At 37.6% G+C, this 15,031-nt stretch overlaps 1 protein-coding gene across 1 annotated transcript; it reads left to right on the top strand.

Annotated features, from left to right (window-relative positions):
• Nucleotides 1-207: 207 nt before the first annotated feature.
• Nucleotides 208-12,107, top strand: LOC140246084 (kelch domain-containing protein 10-like). The gene is made up of 8 exons (XM_072325530.1): nucleotides 208-322; nucleotides 2,862-3,004; nucleotides 3,928-4,012; nucleotides 5,863-6,014; nucleotides 8,194-8,460; nucleotides 9,626-9,740; nucleotides 10,912-11,051; nucleotides 11,719-12,107. The coding sequence occupies exons 1-8, from the start codon at nucleotides 253-255 to the stop codon at nucleotides 11,935-11,937; spliced, it is 1,191 nt and encodes a 396-aa protein (XP_072181631.1). The 5' UTR covers nucleotides 208-252; the 3' UTR covers nucleotides 11,938-12,107.
• The last annotated feature ends 2,924 nt before the right edge of the window (nucleotides 12,108-15,031 follow it).

Below are 15,031 nucleotides of genomic sequence, written 5' to 3' on the forward strand. Positions count from 1 at the left end.
AATTGAGCCAATCAGAAGTTATGTAAAATCTGTGGTCCTTGCTTGCTGCGGACGTACACAATAGCTAGCTAGCAAGCTAGTTCCGTCCGTACGGTACACAGAGGTACATTTGTACTGTACGTATACGGCCGTGATGTATGTGCAGCTACAGAGGATCTAGGGGTGCAAGCCAAAAAACCCCAACATCAACAACTGCTCGCTCGCGCTGTGCTGCAGTTTCGGGAGATTGACATTATGTAAAACGTCTTTAAAATGTTTCACAGATCTAGATTTCCGCCTCCATCTGCTCGTACATGTGTTATTGAGACACTAGGAAGTGAAGGTAAGCCCGGATAAAAGTGGTCAAATGCATCGATATTAGGTATTGCTTTCAAAATTGCGCCTAGACACTACATTACCATATGATTACGTACAAAAGTATCGTATGTAATTTTACTTCTCAGCGTAATAGCAAAGTCCTTGGTCCCATATCTTTCTTCTAATGTTGGAAAAGTTATCCGTATTTGTGACTTAGCTAGCGCAATACAGTTCGACCTCGATTATCCGGCCTCCTTTTATCCGGAAATCTCTATTATCCGGACGGGTTCAAGCAGTGAAGGACTTTCTTTTTCATCCAAAAATTGAGAAAAAACAGTGATTTTCATTGATCTATTTCACAAATTTCATAACATGTGCATGATAGGTTTCTCAATATCTGTAATGAGGTAAAAGTAAAACAATGTATGATTTTCACAAAAAGATATGCTTTATTTTTGTGAAGAAAGGACTACAATTTTGCGCAGGCTAGCGTAGATTACACCACCGTTGTGGGGTACGCTACCTGCCTAGCTGCCAGTGCACTGGGACGGCAGCTTGGACGGCAGCTATAGGCCTATACATTAACATTGTGTCTCCCATATCCGGCCAATTCGCTTATCCGGATGAGCGCCGGTCCCGACATGGCCGGATAATCGAGGTCGAACTGTAGAGCTAGCTTGCGCGTAGCCCGACCAGACGCTGTTAATACGCTACGTATGTGCAGCGGCGACTGGGCTGTGTATAGTTAGCCTGCGCGGAAATTGCGCTTGTAGAAGTTGTAAGTTGTGCTTTTGTGGCCAATTGTGGGGGCCTTGTTGTTGTTGTGTTTGAGGCGCGTCATTCACATTTGGATATTTGCGCCTTCAACTGCGTAATATCAATACTTTGCATAAAATTACTTTCTCAGAAAATAAACTTAAGTTTTATAAATGCAGAATTCAGAATAATTTACTTCGCTATTGTATGCGCGGGGATCTGTCTGCTGTCATTTTTTACTGACTGTAGCCTCGCCTTAATCTATCTGTCCATGTTTCCATGAATGGATAATCCCTGAATGGATAATCCCTGCAGCAGCTCGTAGAAAGCTAAACTGGGATGGATTGTGCACTGGCTGACGTTGGCCAAAAGATCGGTCTGTACGACGGACTCTCGTTAAAACGAAGTCCTCGGGATCTGGGACTGGCAGTTTTCTTGCGTTATATTTATATCGAAATTTCACTATAACCGAACAAATAAACAATAAAACACATAGAGAAGATAATGTTGCGGCCTGAAATTTTATTTCATTGTAACCAGAATTTCGCTATAACCGTGTTTGTCATAATGGGAGTGCACTGCATTTGGTCGCCGGGGATATGTTCTGGGGAGACTACGTCTGGCTTCACGGAATCCCCTCCTAATGGAGGCGAGAGCCGTAAATGTCAAAAAGTGATTTAAAAAAACTCCTCCAGACAGATGGATTTTTCTGTCTAATCAAGTAAAAAATGTTTGCTGCAATGTGATCTTCACAAACCATGCATTAATTATATAGAATTCGAAAGAAAAGAAAGGATAAGGAAGTGCTAATAAATTAATGTAGATTCTAGATGAAATAGAGTTCTAGTTATCAATAGAATCAATTCTAGTGATCATTTCATTTCAATGTGTATATTTTGTCTTTGTACTTTTAAATTGACCTGCCCATTTTTAAGCTACGTTGATTGTTGAATTCTTTTTTCATTGTTATAGCATGGATGTCATGTTTTCATTACTTGATGTGTAAATGCATGGATACTTCTTCTTCGTGTGATCTGACTGATTGAGTATATTATGTTGGCTGAGAGGTCATTATACTTATTATGCACAAAAGGTGAAAGGTGTCTTAAAGTGGGGCAAAAACTGAGAAAGTTGTGAAATTTTACATTCATGTACATGTATTGACATGCACTTGGCTCTGGTTTACAGTCCCTTTCATTTTACATATCAAAAGATAATATGAGAATAATGTATTCCAATAATTTGACAATTAACTTCAAATATCATTATATCCACACAAAATGTAAATATTGGTTTTATTATTGCTAAATAGTTGTGACTCTTTGATTGAAAAGAACACATAGTTTCTTCTTTTATGATCCATTGATTAAAAAACAAACAAACAGTATTTAGTGAAGATTTATTTGTGTGCCAATGGAAGACGTTTACAAAATTGTAGGTTGAAGACGAAAAGAGAAAGAAGTGATTTGTAATTAGCACATGTGAAGTATCTTACTATGCTTTAATGGGAATGAAGATATTATTGCCATTAATTTAGTGATAAAAAGAAATATCTATAATATATATATATATATTATTCCCCTCCCCATTGAAAATCCCCAGATTTTATAAATGATGTTAGATAATTTAATTTGCTGTTGCAGTTGAGTATTTCTAACTGTACATTTCATTCTGCAAACAGTAATAGGTTTACATTTTGATTATAGCCAACGATGTTGGAGCTGTTGGAGGGTCAGTGAATAGAAGTGGCATATTTACAGTGTTTAAAACTTTCATGAAACTGTGCAAATTCGTTGCCTGTACCATAGATTGGAGACCCCATGAGAGGAGTGGCCATTGCTGTGCCACTGATGGCGCCAACCTGTATGTTTTCGGAGGCTACCATCCAGAGGTTCATGTCTCTACACCTGGCATCCAAGATATCACCCACTACAACCATATATTCACTGATGTAAGGCGACTGAGAAACATCCTCTAATCACATGGATTAACAAATTATGTAACTTTTCTTCTGTGAAAATGTGTTGGGGTTTTGTCTCTGTGTATAAACATACACAGCAACACTATATCAGTTTTCCTGTTTTCCTTCTAGCAAATTTTGTAATCAGAAAGAAATGAAATAGTTCAATTTGGTACATGTCCCTTCTCTTCTCAGTAGATCTCCATAGGGAAAGCCTGAGGACAGTCTTAGACTGTTATGTGATGCAGGAATGTTCCTCTTGAAAGGAAGTTTAGATTTACAATTACATGGAAGTATTAGTGATGTTTTATGCTGGTTTCAGCTTAAGAATACTTGTGTAGTTGTTTGTTTGTTTTTTCTTGGGGGGGGGGGGTGGTAATTCTATCCTCTTGATATTTGATTATGGGAAACAGAAACCATCCAGGTGCATTCAGAATATCTGTGAGTGTACTTGATGAGCTATTCCTGCCTGTATATGAAAGACAACTAAGGAGGAAATAGAGTCTCCATGCGGGTCTGTTGGACATACTGCAGTAGGACCATTTGGTTGCTGTCACATCAATTATTCAGGTTATGTTGTCTTTTTATCAGAGTTGTGTGTTGTTCTAGTATTTTGAAAGCAGTTCTTTTTCTGCCTGTACCTCATAAAATGATATTGACTACTTGGTTGTTTGTATCCTATGTATAGTGATTCACCATGAGGTGTGATGGTTTCACTATTTTGTTTTGTTTCACATAAAATGTCAATGTCCACTCAACATATTATATGTGGTATTCCTTTGTTGATGTAGCTACAAATTAAAGATTGTAACAGCAAGATTAAATGATTATTGCTAGGAACAACATGTGACAGGCCACTGTATTAAGAATGTATGAATTATCATACGTGTGATGCCTTCCTTTGTTGTACCTAGTTATGGTGCTATAACCTATCCCTGAGGAAATGGATGAAGTTGGAGACAACAGGCGAACCTCCTCAGCAAACAGCATCAATGTCAAGTGAGACTCATTGGAAGAAAATACCATTTTTGTCCCCGCCGAACGAGTTTGAGCAGGGGACTATGAAACGGGCTCCGTACGTGTGTGTGTCCGTCCGTGTGTCCGTACGTCCGTCCGTCCGTGTGTCCGTCCGTGTGTGCGTCCGTGTGTGATCAAAATCTTCAATTTGCTACTTCTCTGTCATTTATGAGCCAATTTTGATTCTGTTTGCTTTATATGATAGCACTACATGGGAGCTTTGAAACTTCTACACAGAATTTCAGTCGTGACCTTTGACCTTGACCTTTGACCTATATTGTACATTTTGCTACAAAATGCTACTCCTTTGCCATTTCTAACCCGATTTCGATTCCGTTTGCTTTATATGATGGCACTAGGTGAGCGCTTCAAAACTTCTACACAGAATTTTGACCTTTGACTTTTTTGACCTTTGACCTTGATTTTGACCTGTATTGTACATTTTGCTACAAAATGCTACTCCTTCGCCATTTCTAACCAGATTTCGATTCCGTTTGCTTTATGTGATGGCACTAGGTGAGGGCTTCAACACTTCTACACAGAATTTTGACCTTTTACTTCTTTGACCTTTGACCTTGATTTTTTGACCTGTATTGTACATTTTGCTACAAAATGCTACTCCTTCGCCATTTCTAACCCGATTTCGATTCTGTTTGCTTTATGTGACGGCACTAGGTGAGGGCTTCAACACTTCTACACAGAATTTTGACCTTGACTTCTTTGACCTTTGACCTTGATTTTTTGACCTGTATTGTACACTTTGCTACAAAATGCTACTCCTTCGCCATTTCTTACCCGATTTCAATTCTGTTTGATTTATGTGATGGCACTAGGTGAGGGCTTCAAAACTTCTACACAGAATTTTGACCTTTGACCTTTGACCTTAATTTTTGACCTACATTTTGTTGTACATTTTGCTACAAAATGCTACTCCTTCGCCATTTCTAACCCGATTTCGATTCCGTTTGCTTTATGTGATGGCACTAGGTGAGTGCTTCAAAACTTCTACACAGAATTTTGACCTTTGACTTCTTTGACCTTTGACCTTGATTTTTGACCTATATTGTACATTTTGCTACAAAATGCTACTTCCGGCGGGGACATATATTATGCACCGCGTAATTTCTACTTTTCCTTGTTGTAGGATGCTATTGTGATTAGGAGTTACAATGTATGTCTTAGTTCTCTTTGACTAAAGTGAGCAGAAATACTCATCAGTGAATGCCAGCTATTTGTGTTATAACATGTTTTATTAAGCTCGCTGTAGATACGTATAGCTGCCTCTGATGTAATGATACCAAGTTCAAATGGGACATTTGTTTAGTACTGTCCCATTTGAACTTGGTATCATTGCAGTAGAGGCAGCTGTAATACGATGTATTTGAAAATGAGTGATTCTACTGTTTCTATTAAGCTAAAGACTGAAAATACTCTTTCATTGATTTTAAAAACAAACTTGTAAGAAATGAAAAGTATCATGTACATGTATATATAAGTAAAAGTAATACAACCTAAAATAAATGTATTTTTTACATGTTAAAAGTGGTAGGCCATAGCAATCTCACTGAGAAGGAAAAAAGGTGTTGAGTTTCAGACCTGTTTTAATTCTATTTGCTCCATTGCAAGAAAGATATTGCAAGGTTGATAAATCTGTCTTTTCATCATATTTTTAGCATCCATTAGACTAACTCCTTTTTATTCTTATGCCTCAACCTTAAAGAGTGCTGGAGGCATTGTGCACTCAGGTTGTCTGTCTGTCTGTTTGTTTGTCTGTCCATCCATTTTATTTTCCCCCTGATGACAAAGATTTATTCTTCTTTCTTGACTTACAGTGCTCCTGAGCGGGAACACCTTGATTCTGTTTGGAGGCACCATCCACCCCTGGGGCATAGTGAGCAATGACCAAATCTACACACTCCATCTCGGCGAGCGGAAATGGAGAGTGATGAATTGCACTGGTTCCATCCCTGGGAAGTACGGCCAGGTAAGTGACGTGACCTTGTCACCTTAACACCTGTCTGCAATCATTAATCTTGTCATTTCTCTCTACCATGACATCAGAGGGGTGTTTCATCAGAGTTTTGTCTGATTTTTTTTTTTTCTGACGAATTTGCTCTCAGCCAATCAGATGCAAAGATTTCAGTTTCGGTTTTGTAAGGGAAAAAAAAAAATATCTGACCAAACACTTAATGAAATGCTCCCCAGACCAGCCAGTATGTCAGGCTTGTGAAGAGTGTTAGGACACTAGATGGCAGTAGAAAGGCTGAACAGCATTTGACACTGTTATGAATGCGAGAAATATTCTTTTACTTGTCATATTTGCGACAATGTCAACATTTAGATAGACAATCACCCATTTTATCCCCAAAGATTATGATTTTTATGCCTCCGCCACGAAGTGGTGCCGGAGGCACTATGTTTTCGGGTTGTCCGTCCGTCCGTCCTTCCGTCCCTCCGTAGTGAATTTTGTGGACAGCGTAACTAAAAAACCTTTTGAGGTATCCTAATGAAACTTGGCATGTACAGTATGTGTATTAGGGGGTGAAGTTGTGCCTATCAACTTTTGGGTGCACATGCTCAAGGTCAAAGGTCTAAAGGTCAAGGTCAAATGCTTAAAATTTCACTATTTCCCCCATATCTATGCAATGCCTGAAGATATTTTCTTTACACTTAGTGTATACATGTATTACCCAATTAAGATTCTCTGGTGAAAGTTTGGGTGATGAGGTCAAAGGTTAAAGGTCAAAAGGTCAAGTAAAAATGTTGAAATTTCACTTTTTTCTCCGTATCTTGGAAATTGTTCGAGGTATCTTCATGGAATATAGTATATAAGAATGTACTGACGGGCAGTGGTTATCTAGGGAATTTGGGGTTCATGGTGTCAAAGGTCAGGGGTCAAAGGTCAAGGGCAATACTTAAATTTTACTATTTCCCTTATGTATGCAATGCCAGCAGGATCATTATTTTAAAACTTGGTGTATGCATGTATAACCCAATAGAGATTCTCTGGGATTTTTTTTTTTGCCAAGAAGGTCAAAGGTCAAAAGGTCAAAGATCAAGTGAAAGTGCTGAACTTACTTCTTTCTCCATATCTCGGAAGTGGCTCAAGTTATCTTGAAACTTAGTACATATTTATGTATGTTCTGCCTGACAGTGATTCTCTTATAAATCTTAGGGTCAAAGGCCAGATGAAAATGATAACAATTTACTGTTCGATACAGAAATTGCACTTTTTCTCCATACCTTGAAAATTACTCAATGCATAAACTTATGAAAGGGTCAAAGTCAAGTTAAAGTTCTTAAATCCCCTAATACATGCTCTCCTATTCATCCAATTAAACATAGGTCAAGGGAGGTGAACATTCAACACATTTGTGACAAACATGTCATTTCAATATTTTGCCAATTTTGTGCAAATGTAATCACACATTGTCCACATGTACTATAGACCTATTAGAAGAATCATGCATTATGGCAGAGGCATACCAGTTGCCATAGCGACATTTCTAGTTTAATGATGTTTTCATATCAAGCAAATAATGCTGCCTTTAAAGCATATTGCAACTGCACTTTCTACCAGTATGTAAAGGAAACTTACTGTTGCCTATTTTCTTTGGCTGAAAAAAAAAATGAGCTGAGGATATGAGATATATTGAACATATATTTCATTCATTAGATTATTGTCAAATATTTCTTCATGTGCACTAATATCTAAGTACTACACAGCCTTTACCTTGTTTTGATGTAAAATGAATTGAAGAAGTGTACAAAATCTTTCATGTCAGCAAACACTCAAGCAAATAATGTTAAAGAAGTAAGCTATGTCATGAAATATTCAGTGATATTTACTTGATTATCAAAATGGAGAAGATTTTTACATCAAAATGGTAAAGACATATCATTTTGAGTGATTAAAAGTAGTACAGGGGATTCTCATTAGAATGAGCTGCTTAGGGCCACTGAAATTTCCTCATTATATCAGATATCTTGTTATATCCATTCTCCTTATGACAAGGTTCTACTGTACTGGTAGGTATTATGATGTGCAAAATTGAGTTAGACACACTCTTCCCTTCATATAAAAACTATGCAGCTAAAGCTTGTTCCATGAAGGAAAAACAGTTTTGTTCCTTTTAACTGTACCATTCTTGCTCGATGTCTAGGCAATGGTGATGCATCAGGCTATACTTTATGTCTTTGGGGGCTGCCAGCGACTGTCAGAGGAAGAGCACTTCTTTGACTCACAGCTCTTCCAGCTGGACATGCGGACAAAGGAGTGGTCAACTCTCCTGACCAGTGACCACAGGGAAGATGCCACCTTGGCCCATAATCGAGGCATGTATCGTCATGGTCTGGCCTTCCATGACAACAAGCTCTACGTCATCGGCAGCAGCTGGGAAGAGCTCTGGCATATGCTCTACTTTGAAAAGGCAAGTCATTTTTCTTCAAATTCATAAAATTCTTCTGTCGAGATGTTTTCATTGATTTTGGGGCGAAAGCTCGGTGGTCTAGTGGAGATGACGCCTGTCCAGTGATTAGGAGGTCGTAGGTTTGAATCCTGCTTGAGTATGTACGCCCGTGATTTTTTATCATGGCTACTATTAAAACACTGATCAATTCAGTGCGTATTTACGTTGATGTTGGGCAATTTGTCAATCAGTTACAATGAAAACATCTCAATGGAAGAATTTAATGTATTTGAATAATTACGCAGTACCTGCTGCATGCTATAAGGATGAGAACCAACACTTGCTGTCTGGCGAAAGCTTGGTGGTCTAGTGGAGATGATGCCTGTCCTGTGATTAGGAGGTCGTAGGTTCGAATCCTGCTTGAGTATGTACGTCCATGATTTTTTATCATGGCTACTACTAAAACACTGATCAATTCAGTGCTTATTAACGTCGATGTAGGGCAATTTGTCAAGTAATTTTTCTATTTCTCTCTCTCTCTTTTCATCTCTCCACCTTCTTTACTACCTTACTTCCATTTGGAGCAGGTTTTCAGTAAAATGTCCTTTACTCTATCTACAAGAAGCATAATTGGTTATAAGAGCTCCTTCTAGCCACAAATACACTACTAAAGTTGCCTTTGAATAGCGTGAAATTTAGCATGATCAATAGGATCTATGTTTGCTTTTAGATGACATAGTTGTCTTGCTAGGAACAGGCGAGGTACCAAAATTTTGAGTATCATCAAGATGGTTGCTCCCTTCCCAGGGATATGTGGCACATTCTGTATAGACATTTCCCATACATTATAGACATCAGTTTATTGAAAGCAGCTAGATTTCTGCCCTGACTCTGTGTAATCAGAATCCTCAAAACTTCTAAAGCAAGTGTGTATGCTTTATTTAAGATTACATAACCATAGTGATAATCAGCTCTGATGCTGGCATCCTCCATTGATAATTATTCCTCTCTATCAATTCCATTATACATTTTATGCACTAATATGTTAATTTTAGCATCCTTTGTCTGAACTCTCCTATGAATTTGTGATATTTAATTCTGCTTACAAAAAGCCATGAATAAAAGATAGAACTGGACTTCAGAACCTGAAGTGGAATCATTGCTCTTTGCTCTATTGGTCTGGTAGATCCATGTCTTTAACCTGGAGACAATGCGATGGTCTTGGGAGCCAACGATACCATCAGAAGAGAGCAGCTCACCTCAGAGAAGGGCATACCACAGCTGTGTCCAGTGGAAGTCAGGTTAGTCTAATGTAAAGTCACTGGTATGTTTAAACTGATTCCATCATTGAAGCTCTTGATTTTAAGAATATCACACTTACCAAATGTAAGTCTCTTTCCAACCATTTACATGTACATGACCAAACCTGGTCTAACTAACATTACATGCTCAATAATTTTAACATCAACAAAACAATAAAAAAAGCACATGTGACAGCATAGTACATAGGTGGATAAACAAGATATGTACAGTTCAACTTAAATGTGACTTTGCTGGAAATTGCTTGTTGTCTAGGCTGATTAAAAAACACAATACATTTAGATCTTTTCAACTTCAGCATGTGATTTATGGGTGGTAAATATAAGATGTTCTTATTGATGTTTTCTACAATGTATTTCCTTTACAATAATTACCTCTGCCAGGGGAGGAGATATGTTTTCATTACCATTGGTATGTTTGTCCATGTGCAAAACAACTCAAAAAGCTGTGGACGGATTTGGATGAAACTTGCAGGAAAGGTTGGGAATGACGCAAGAAATAGATGATTAAATTTTGGTAGTGATCTGGAAATTTCTATGGATGTTATGAAGGATTTTTGATATTTTGGCAGGTAGGGTCAAAGAACTTGGGCATTGAAGCTGCGCATTTTTGAGGGTTTTCGTATGTGTACTAAAGTGCATGCTCTAGTTTCTGCTAGGGCGAGGCACACCATGCAGTTTGAAGTTGATGACGTAACAAAAGGCTTCTGTATTGGGAAATCGGGCGACTTTCAGCATGCATACCTACGGGTAGAAATCACTGATCTCTGTTGGAGAACAAGATCAGTGGTGGAAATGAGCTGCGTAGCGGAGGTCTGTGCTCTCAGAGTGCCTCTCTGAGTTCTGTACTAATTTATTATCATGAACAGAGTAGGTTTGTCCATTTTTTCATATGCAATTTCCATGCAAAGGATATAACTGGCATGATTATGTATTTGGAACAGCCTCATGTTGTTATGGATGACATACCTGGTATGCATTTCAAAATCTTCCCAAAAATTGTGGTTACATTTTCAAGTAAAAGTTATCTTTCAAAGCATTGTGTTCACAGTATACCATTGATCCGTTGTGTGATATCTTAGAGTTGTTGTTTTGTTTTAATGTTTTCTCTTTACTTTTGTTTATATTCATTGCTATGTTGCAATGTCTGTAGAAGTCTACATGTGTGGAGGCCATGATCACCAGCAGGTCCTAGATGACATTTGGTGTCTTCATCTACCAGAACTGAGATGGCAGAAGATCCACACCACCCTACCACAAAAAACTTTCTTTCATGCAGCTGCAATAACTGAAGTAGGTGGTCCTTCCCTTCCCATCTGTACATAGTCAATACTGTATAAGCTGTTATTTCTGTGTACGGATATTTTTGCGAATGAGGAGGTCAAAAACATTTTCGCGAGATGTTATTTTCGCGATTTTGACACCTCGGCTATCATAAGTGCACTAATGCCTGTCAGTCTGAGATATTTTCGCGTGTGGTTAAATTCGCAGTCCAACAGTGATTCGCGAAATTTGAAAATAAAAACACACCAATATTTCTGCACATCATATGTTCCACTTGTAAATGTGTTGATTCCAATAACCACTTTTACAATAACTTTAATGAAATACTGTATGCAAGTATTATAGATGTTTTCAGTTTATTTGGTGACTATAATAATACTGACAAAGGTGTATGTCAAATATGTGTGTATGAGCATCAGCATGATTTTATACTGTAGTGATTTTATACTGTAGTGTTTATACTCCTGTTTGTTTGCATTTTTAATCATGTCTGATTTCTCGAATTTTCAATTCTTATTAGATATGTTTCAAATGTAGTCTTTCATAAAATACTTCTCAGAATAACTATTGCATTTTTTCCCCTTCCCTTCACTTGATACCACTAGTGTCCTTACCCTTTGCGTCTTCTTACTTTCTGTGTATCTCATGGCTCTTCTTTCTAACGTCTCTTTACCAGACCAAATGTATGTACCTCTTTGGCGGGGTAAAGGACCTCGACGAGCGAGTACGGACATCCATCGTCCAGAGGGTGTGGCTGGACATCCCATCCCTGTCCGAACTATGCTGGCACCAAGTCCTGTCCCAAAGTCCAAACCTCAGTACCATGTCCAGAGAGCAACTGGTCACCTTAGGGATTCCCCGTACTTTCATTGAGAGGCTGAGTCCAATCAGATGATGACTGAGAGTGATGCACAATGCGTCAAAACACTTTACATGCTACAGAGTACTTGGATAAAGGGACTTTGCTGTTGAGAAACTTAACAAAGTACAAGGTGATCATCCATTGTAGTTGTCATTGTTTTCTTGCCGTATGTAGTCAGTTGAAGAGCAGAAGATGGTCAGTATTTTGAAAAACATTTCAAAATTCATTCTTCTTCTCAACTGGTTGTGTTATCCGTAATGTGTGTGCGTACAGATGTGTCATGCTGCCTGGTATTACCAGGCCCAGGGCTGTCTAATTGTGATGGTATGCCATGAAAAGTAGATGACGGGAGAACAATTTTTCCAGCGAGATAGCAGCAAGGGATCTATCAAGGTCTGTCATGGGTGTATTCATGTCCAGGTACAATGCATCAAAGGGGAATGAAACCCAAATATACTTGTGGATTGAGTAAATGCAGCAATATTAGTAGAACACATCAGTGAAAGTTTGAGGAAAATCGGACAATCTGTTCAGAAGGTATGAATTTTTACAGTCTTGGTGCAGCCATTGCTGGATGAGAAGACTACTGCAGTATGTGATGTCACAAATGAAGACCGATATAAATAAAATATACAGAAAATTCAACATATTTTTACTTTTCTAGCATAATGAAAAAGTACTTGACTTGCCTCTTTCAGAAAGCAGGGGGAATAATATTACCCATCGATGAAATGTGTACTTGTCGTAAAAAATTATAACTTTTGAACAGAATGTCCGATTTTCCTCAAACTTTCACTGATGTGTTCTACTAATATTGCTGCATTCACTCAATTCACCTGCACATTTGGGTTTCATTCCTTAAGAACACAACATCGCAGTATGGTAATGTGAGTAGCTGATTATATTTTAGAAGCTTTATAATGAACAACTCACATGATATTTCTAACCACTTTGAAATTTATCTGCATCTGTCATTACCAAGCCTGATTAGGACAATAGAAAATGGATTATCCTATTTTAAGTAGTTGTAGCACAATTTATCACATCTGTGGATATATATTCATATCTTTAAAGCTGCCTGTCACATAACCTCAAAAGGTGGTCTGTATGTTACTACTTGGTGATAACCCACTCCTATTCAGGGACAGAAAGCAAGATGTAAGGTTGTTTGTTAATTAATGGCTGACAAGAAACAGATTTGTCTGTCATTTTTTGCATTTTGCATGATAAATCCAGTGGGGATTAATCCCTTACACTTTAAGAAATAAAACAATCATAATCTAACCCTAAGCCCAATCCTAGCATAGTCACCCCTGATAATTTCCTTTGATTTCTGTCAGACTAAAATGTGTGTGAGTGTCAGTATGTGCTTCCTTCTTGTCTTTTTTTCAAGTTATTTCAACTCTGAGAAACTTTGACTGAAATTTAATGCTTAGGTCATCTCTTAACAGAGAATTCCGGACAAATTGCTGGCCAGTCTGAAAAGAAAGAGAATTTTACAAGCACAAATGTGAAAGCTTGATCAAAATCAAATAAAAATTTGGGAAGGTATGAAAATGAAGCTGTTTTTGTTTTTTCACACAGTCAATGGAAATGAGTGAGTTGTTGATGTAATCTCCTCACAGCTTTTCATATAATGTGTTCATAAAATTTTGATTTTTTTTTTCCAAATGCTGTGATGCCCCAGTTTCAAAGTCTAAAATTTTTGACTGATCATTATTTTTATGTTATTCAGAGAGAGAGAGAGAGAGAAAAAAAAAAAGTATTTTCTTTTAAACCCCAGAATTGAATTTTTCATCAATTTATGTACATGAAAATGTTTTTTCAGTTCTAAACCAGCTGCTGTGTTTATGTCATATACAGAATGGAATTGATACACTGATATCTATTGTATCTAACTTTATCAGCACACAGCTTTTTCGATATAGTGTTCGCATGAGATTTCCTTTTGAAGTAAAGTAAAATGAAGTGAGGAGTCTAAAGTTAAAGAAACAAATTTACTGCCATATTATTGATGAAATGAGTTTAAAACACAACATGGTGACCAAGCTCTCTCCCAGACTTTACCTGTCAATGAAATGGTGCATCTGTGAGGCTTCACTCAACCATGTGATTTGTGTCATCCTTGTCCTAACCGTCATCTTACTTTGTAGATAGAAAAACCCGGAGTATATAACTCATATTTTCTTTTTTAGTTCTATCTTACCATTTTATGATATTGTATTATAAGAGATATATATCCAGTATCATCACTGAGATGATTTTCCTTTTCAGAAGGTGTAAGGGTTTTGGGATTTGTGTATGAAACTAATGAGTTCTGTTGATATAGTATTATAGCCATATGACAGAAACTGCCAACTCGGCGTATCCTTAGTTTATTGTATCAGGTGAATTACTGATATACAGATGAAAAGGAAACAACACATTTCTGTGAGTTTCTACCAGCATTACTCAAATTTTTGCTGACCAGTTTTCTGTTTCCCTGCTGTCTGTCTTTGGGAGTCTCTTTCTATTGTGAGTGAGTGTACCTTTAATGTTGTGTACTGTGAGTAGAGATGCATGCTGCAAGCCATGTACACTTTAAAGGGAAGATAAACCCCAAGAGCAATGTGGATTGAGTGAAAGCAGCAACATTAGTAGAACACATCAGTGAAAGTTTGAAGAAAATCGGACAATCGATGCAAAAGTTATGAATTTTTAAAGTTTTGGTGTTGGAGCCGCTGGATGAGGAGACTACTAGAGGTTATGACGTATGAGTGGACAACAATACAAAGAAAATATAAAGAAAATTCTACAAAAATCCATTTTTCATGAAAATTACAAATTCCATCAACTTGATATTGACATATGTCAAGGGTAGCAATTATTCCCCCTGCTTTCTGAAAGAGGTTGGTCCATTGCTCTTTCATGATTCTAGAAAAGTGAATTTTTGTTGAATTTCCTTTATATTTTCTTTGTATTGTTGTCCACTCATACGTCATATCCTCTAGTAGTCTCCTCATCCAGCGGCTCCAACACCAAAACTTTAAAAATTAATAACTTTTGCATCGATTGCCCGATTTTTCTCAAACTTTCACTGATGTGTTTTACTAATGTTGCTGCTTTCACTCAATCCACATTGCTCTTT

This window comes from Diadema setosum, chromosome 2 (genome assembly GCF_964275005.1).
Source record: "Diadema setosum chromosome 2, eeDiaSeto1, whole genome shotgun sequence".
Classification (NCBI taxonomy): Eukaryota; Metazoa; Echinodermata; class Echinoidea; order Diadematoida; family Diadematidae; genus Diadema; species Diadema setosum.

Bases quoted from the DNA above. Each gene is read 5' to 3' on its own strand.
- LOC140246084 (XM_072325530.1), top strand. From the start codon at position 253: ATGTTTCACAGATCTAGATTTCCGCCTCCATCTGCTCGTACATGTGTT. The intron at 6,015-8,193 runs GTAAGTGACGTG...CTCGATGTCTAG, and splicing joins TCCCTGGGAAGTACGGCCAG to GCAATGGTGATGCATCAGGC. The intron at 11,052-11,718 runs GTAGGTGGTCCT...TCTCTTTACCAG, and splicing joins ATGCAGCTGCAATAACTGAA to ACCAAATGTATGTACCTCTT.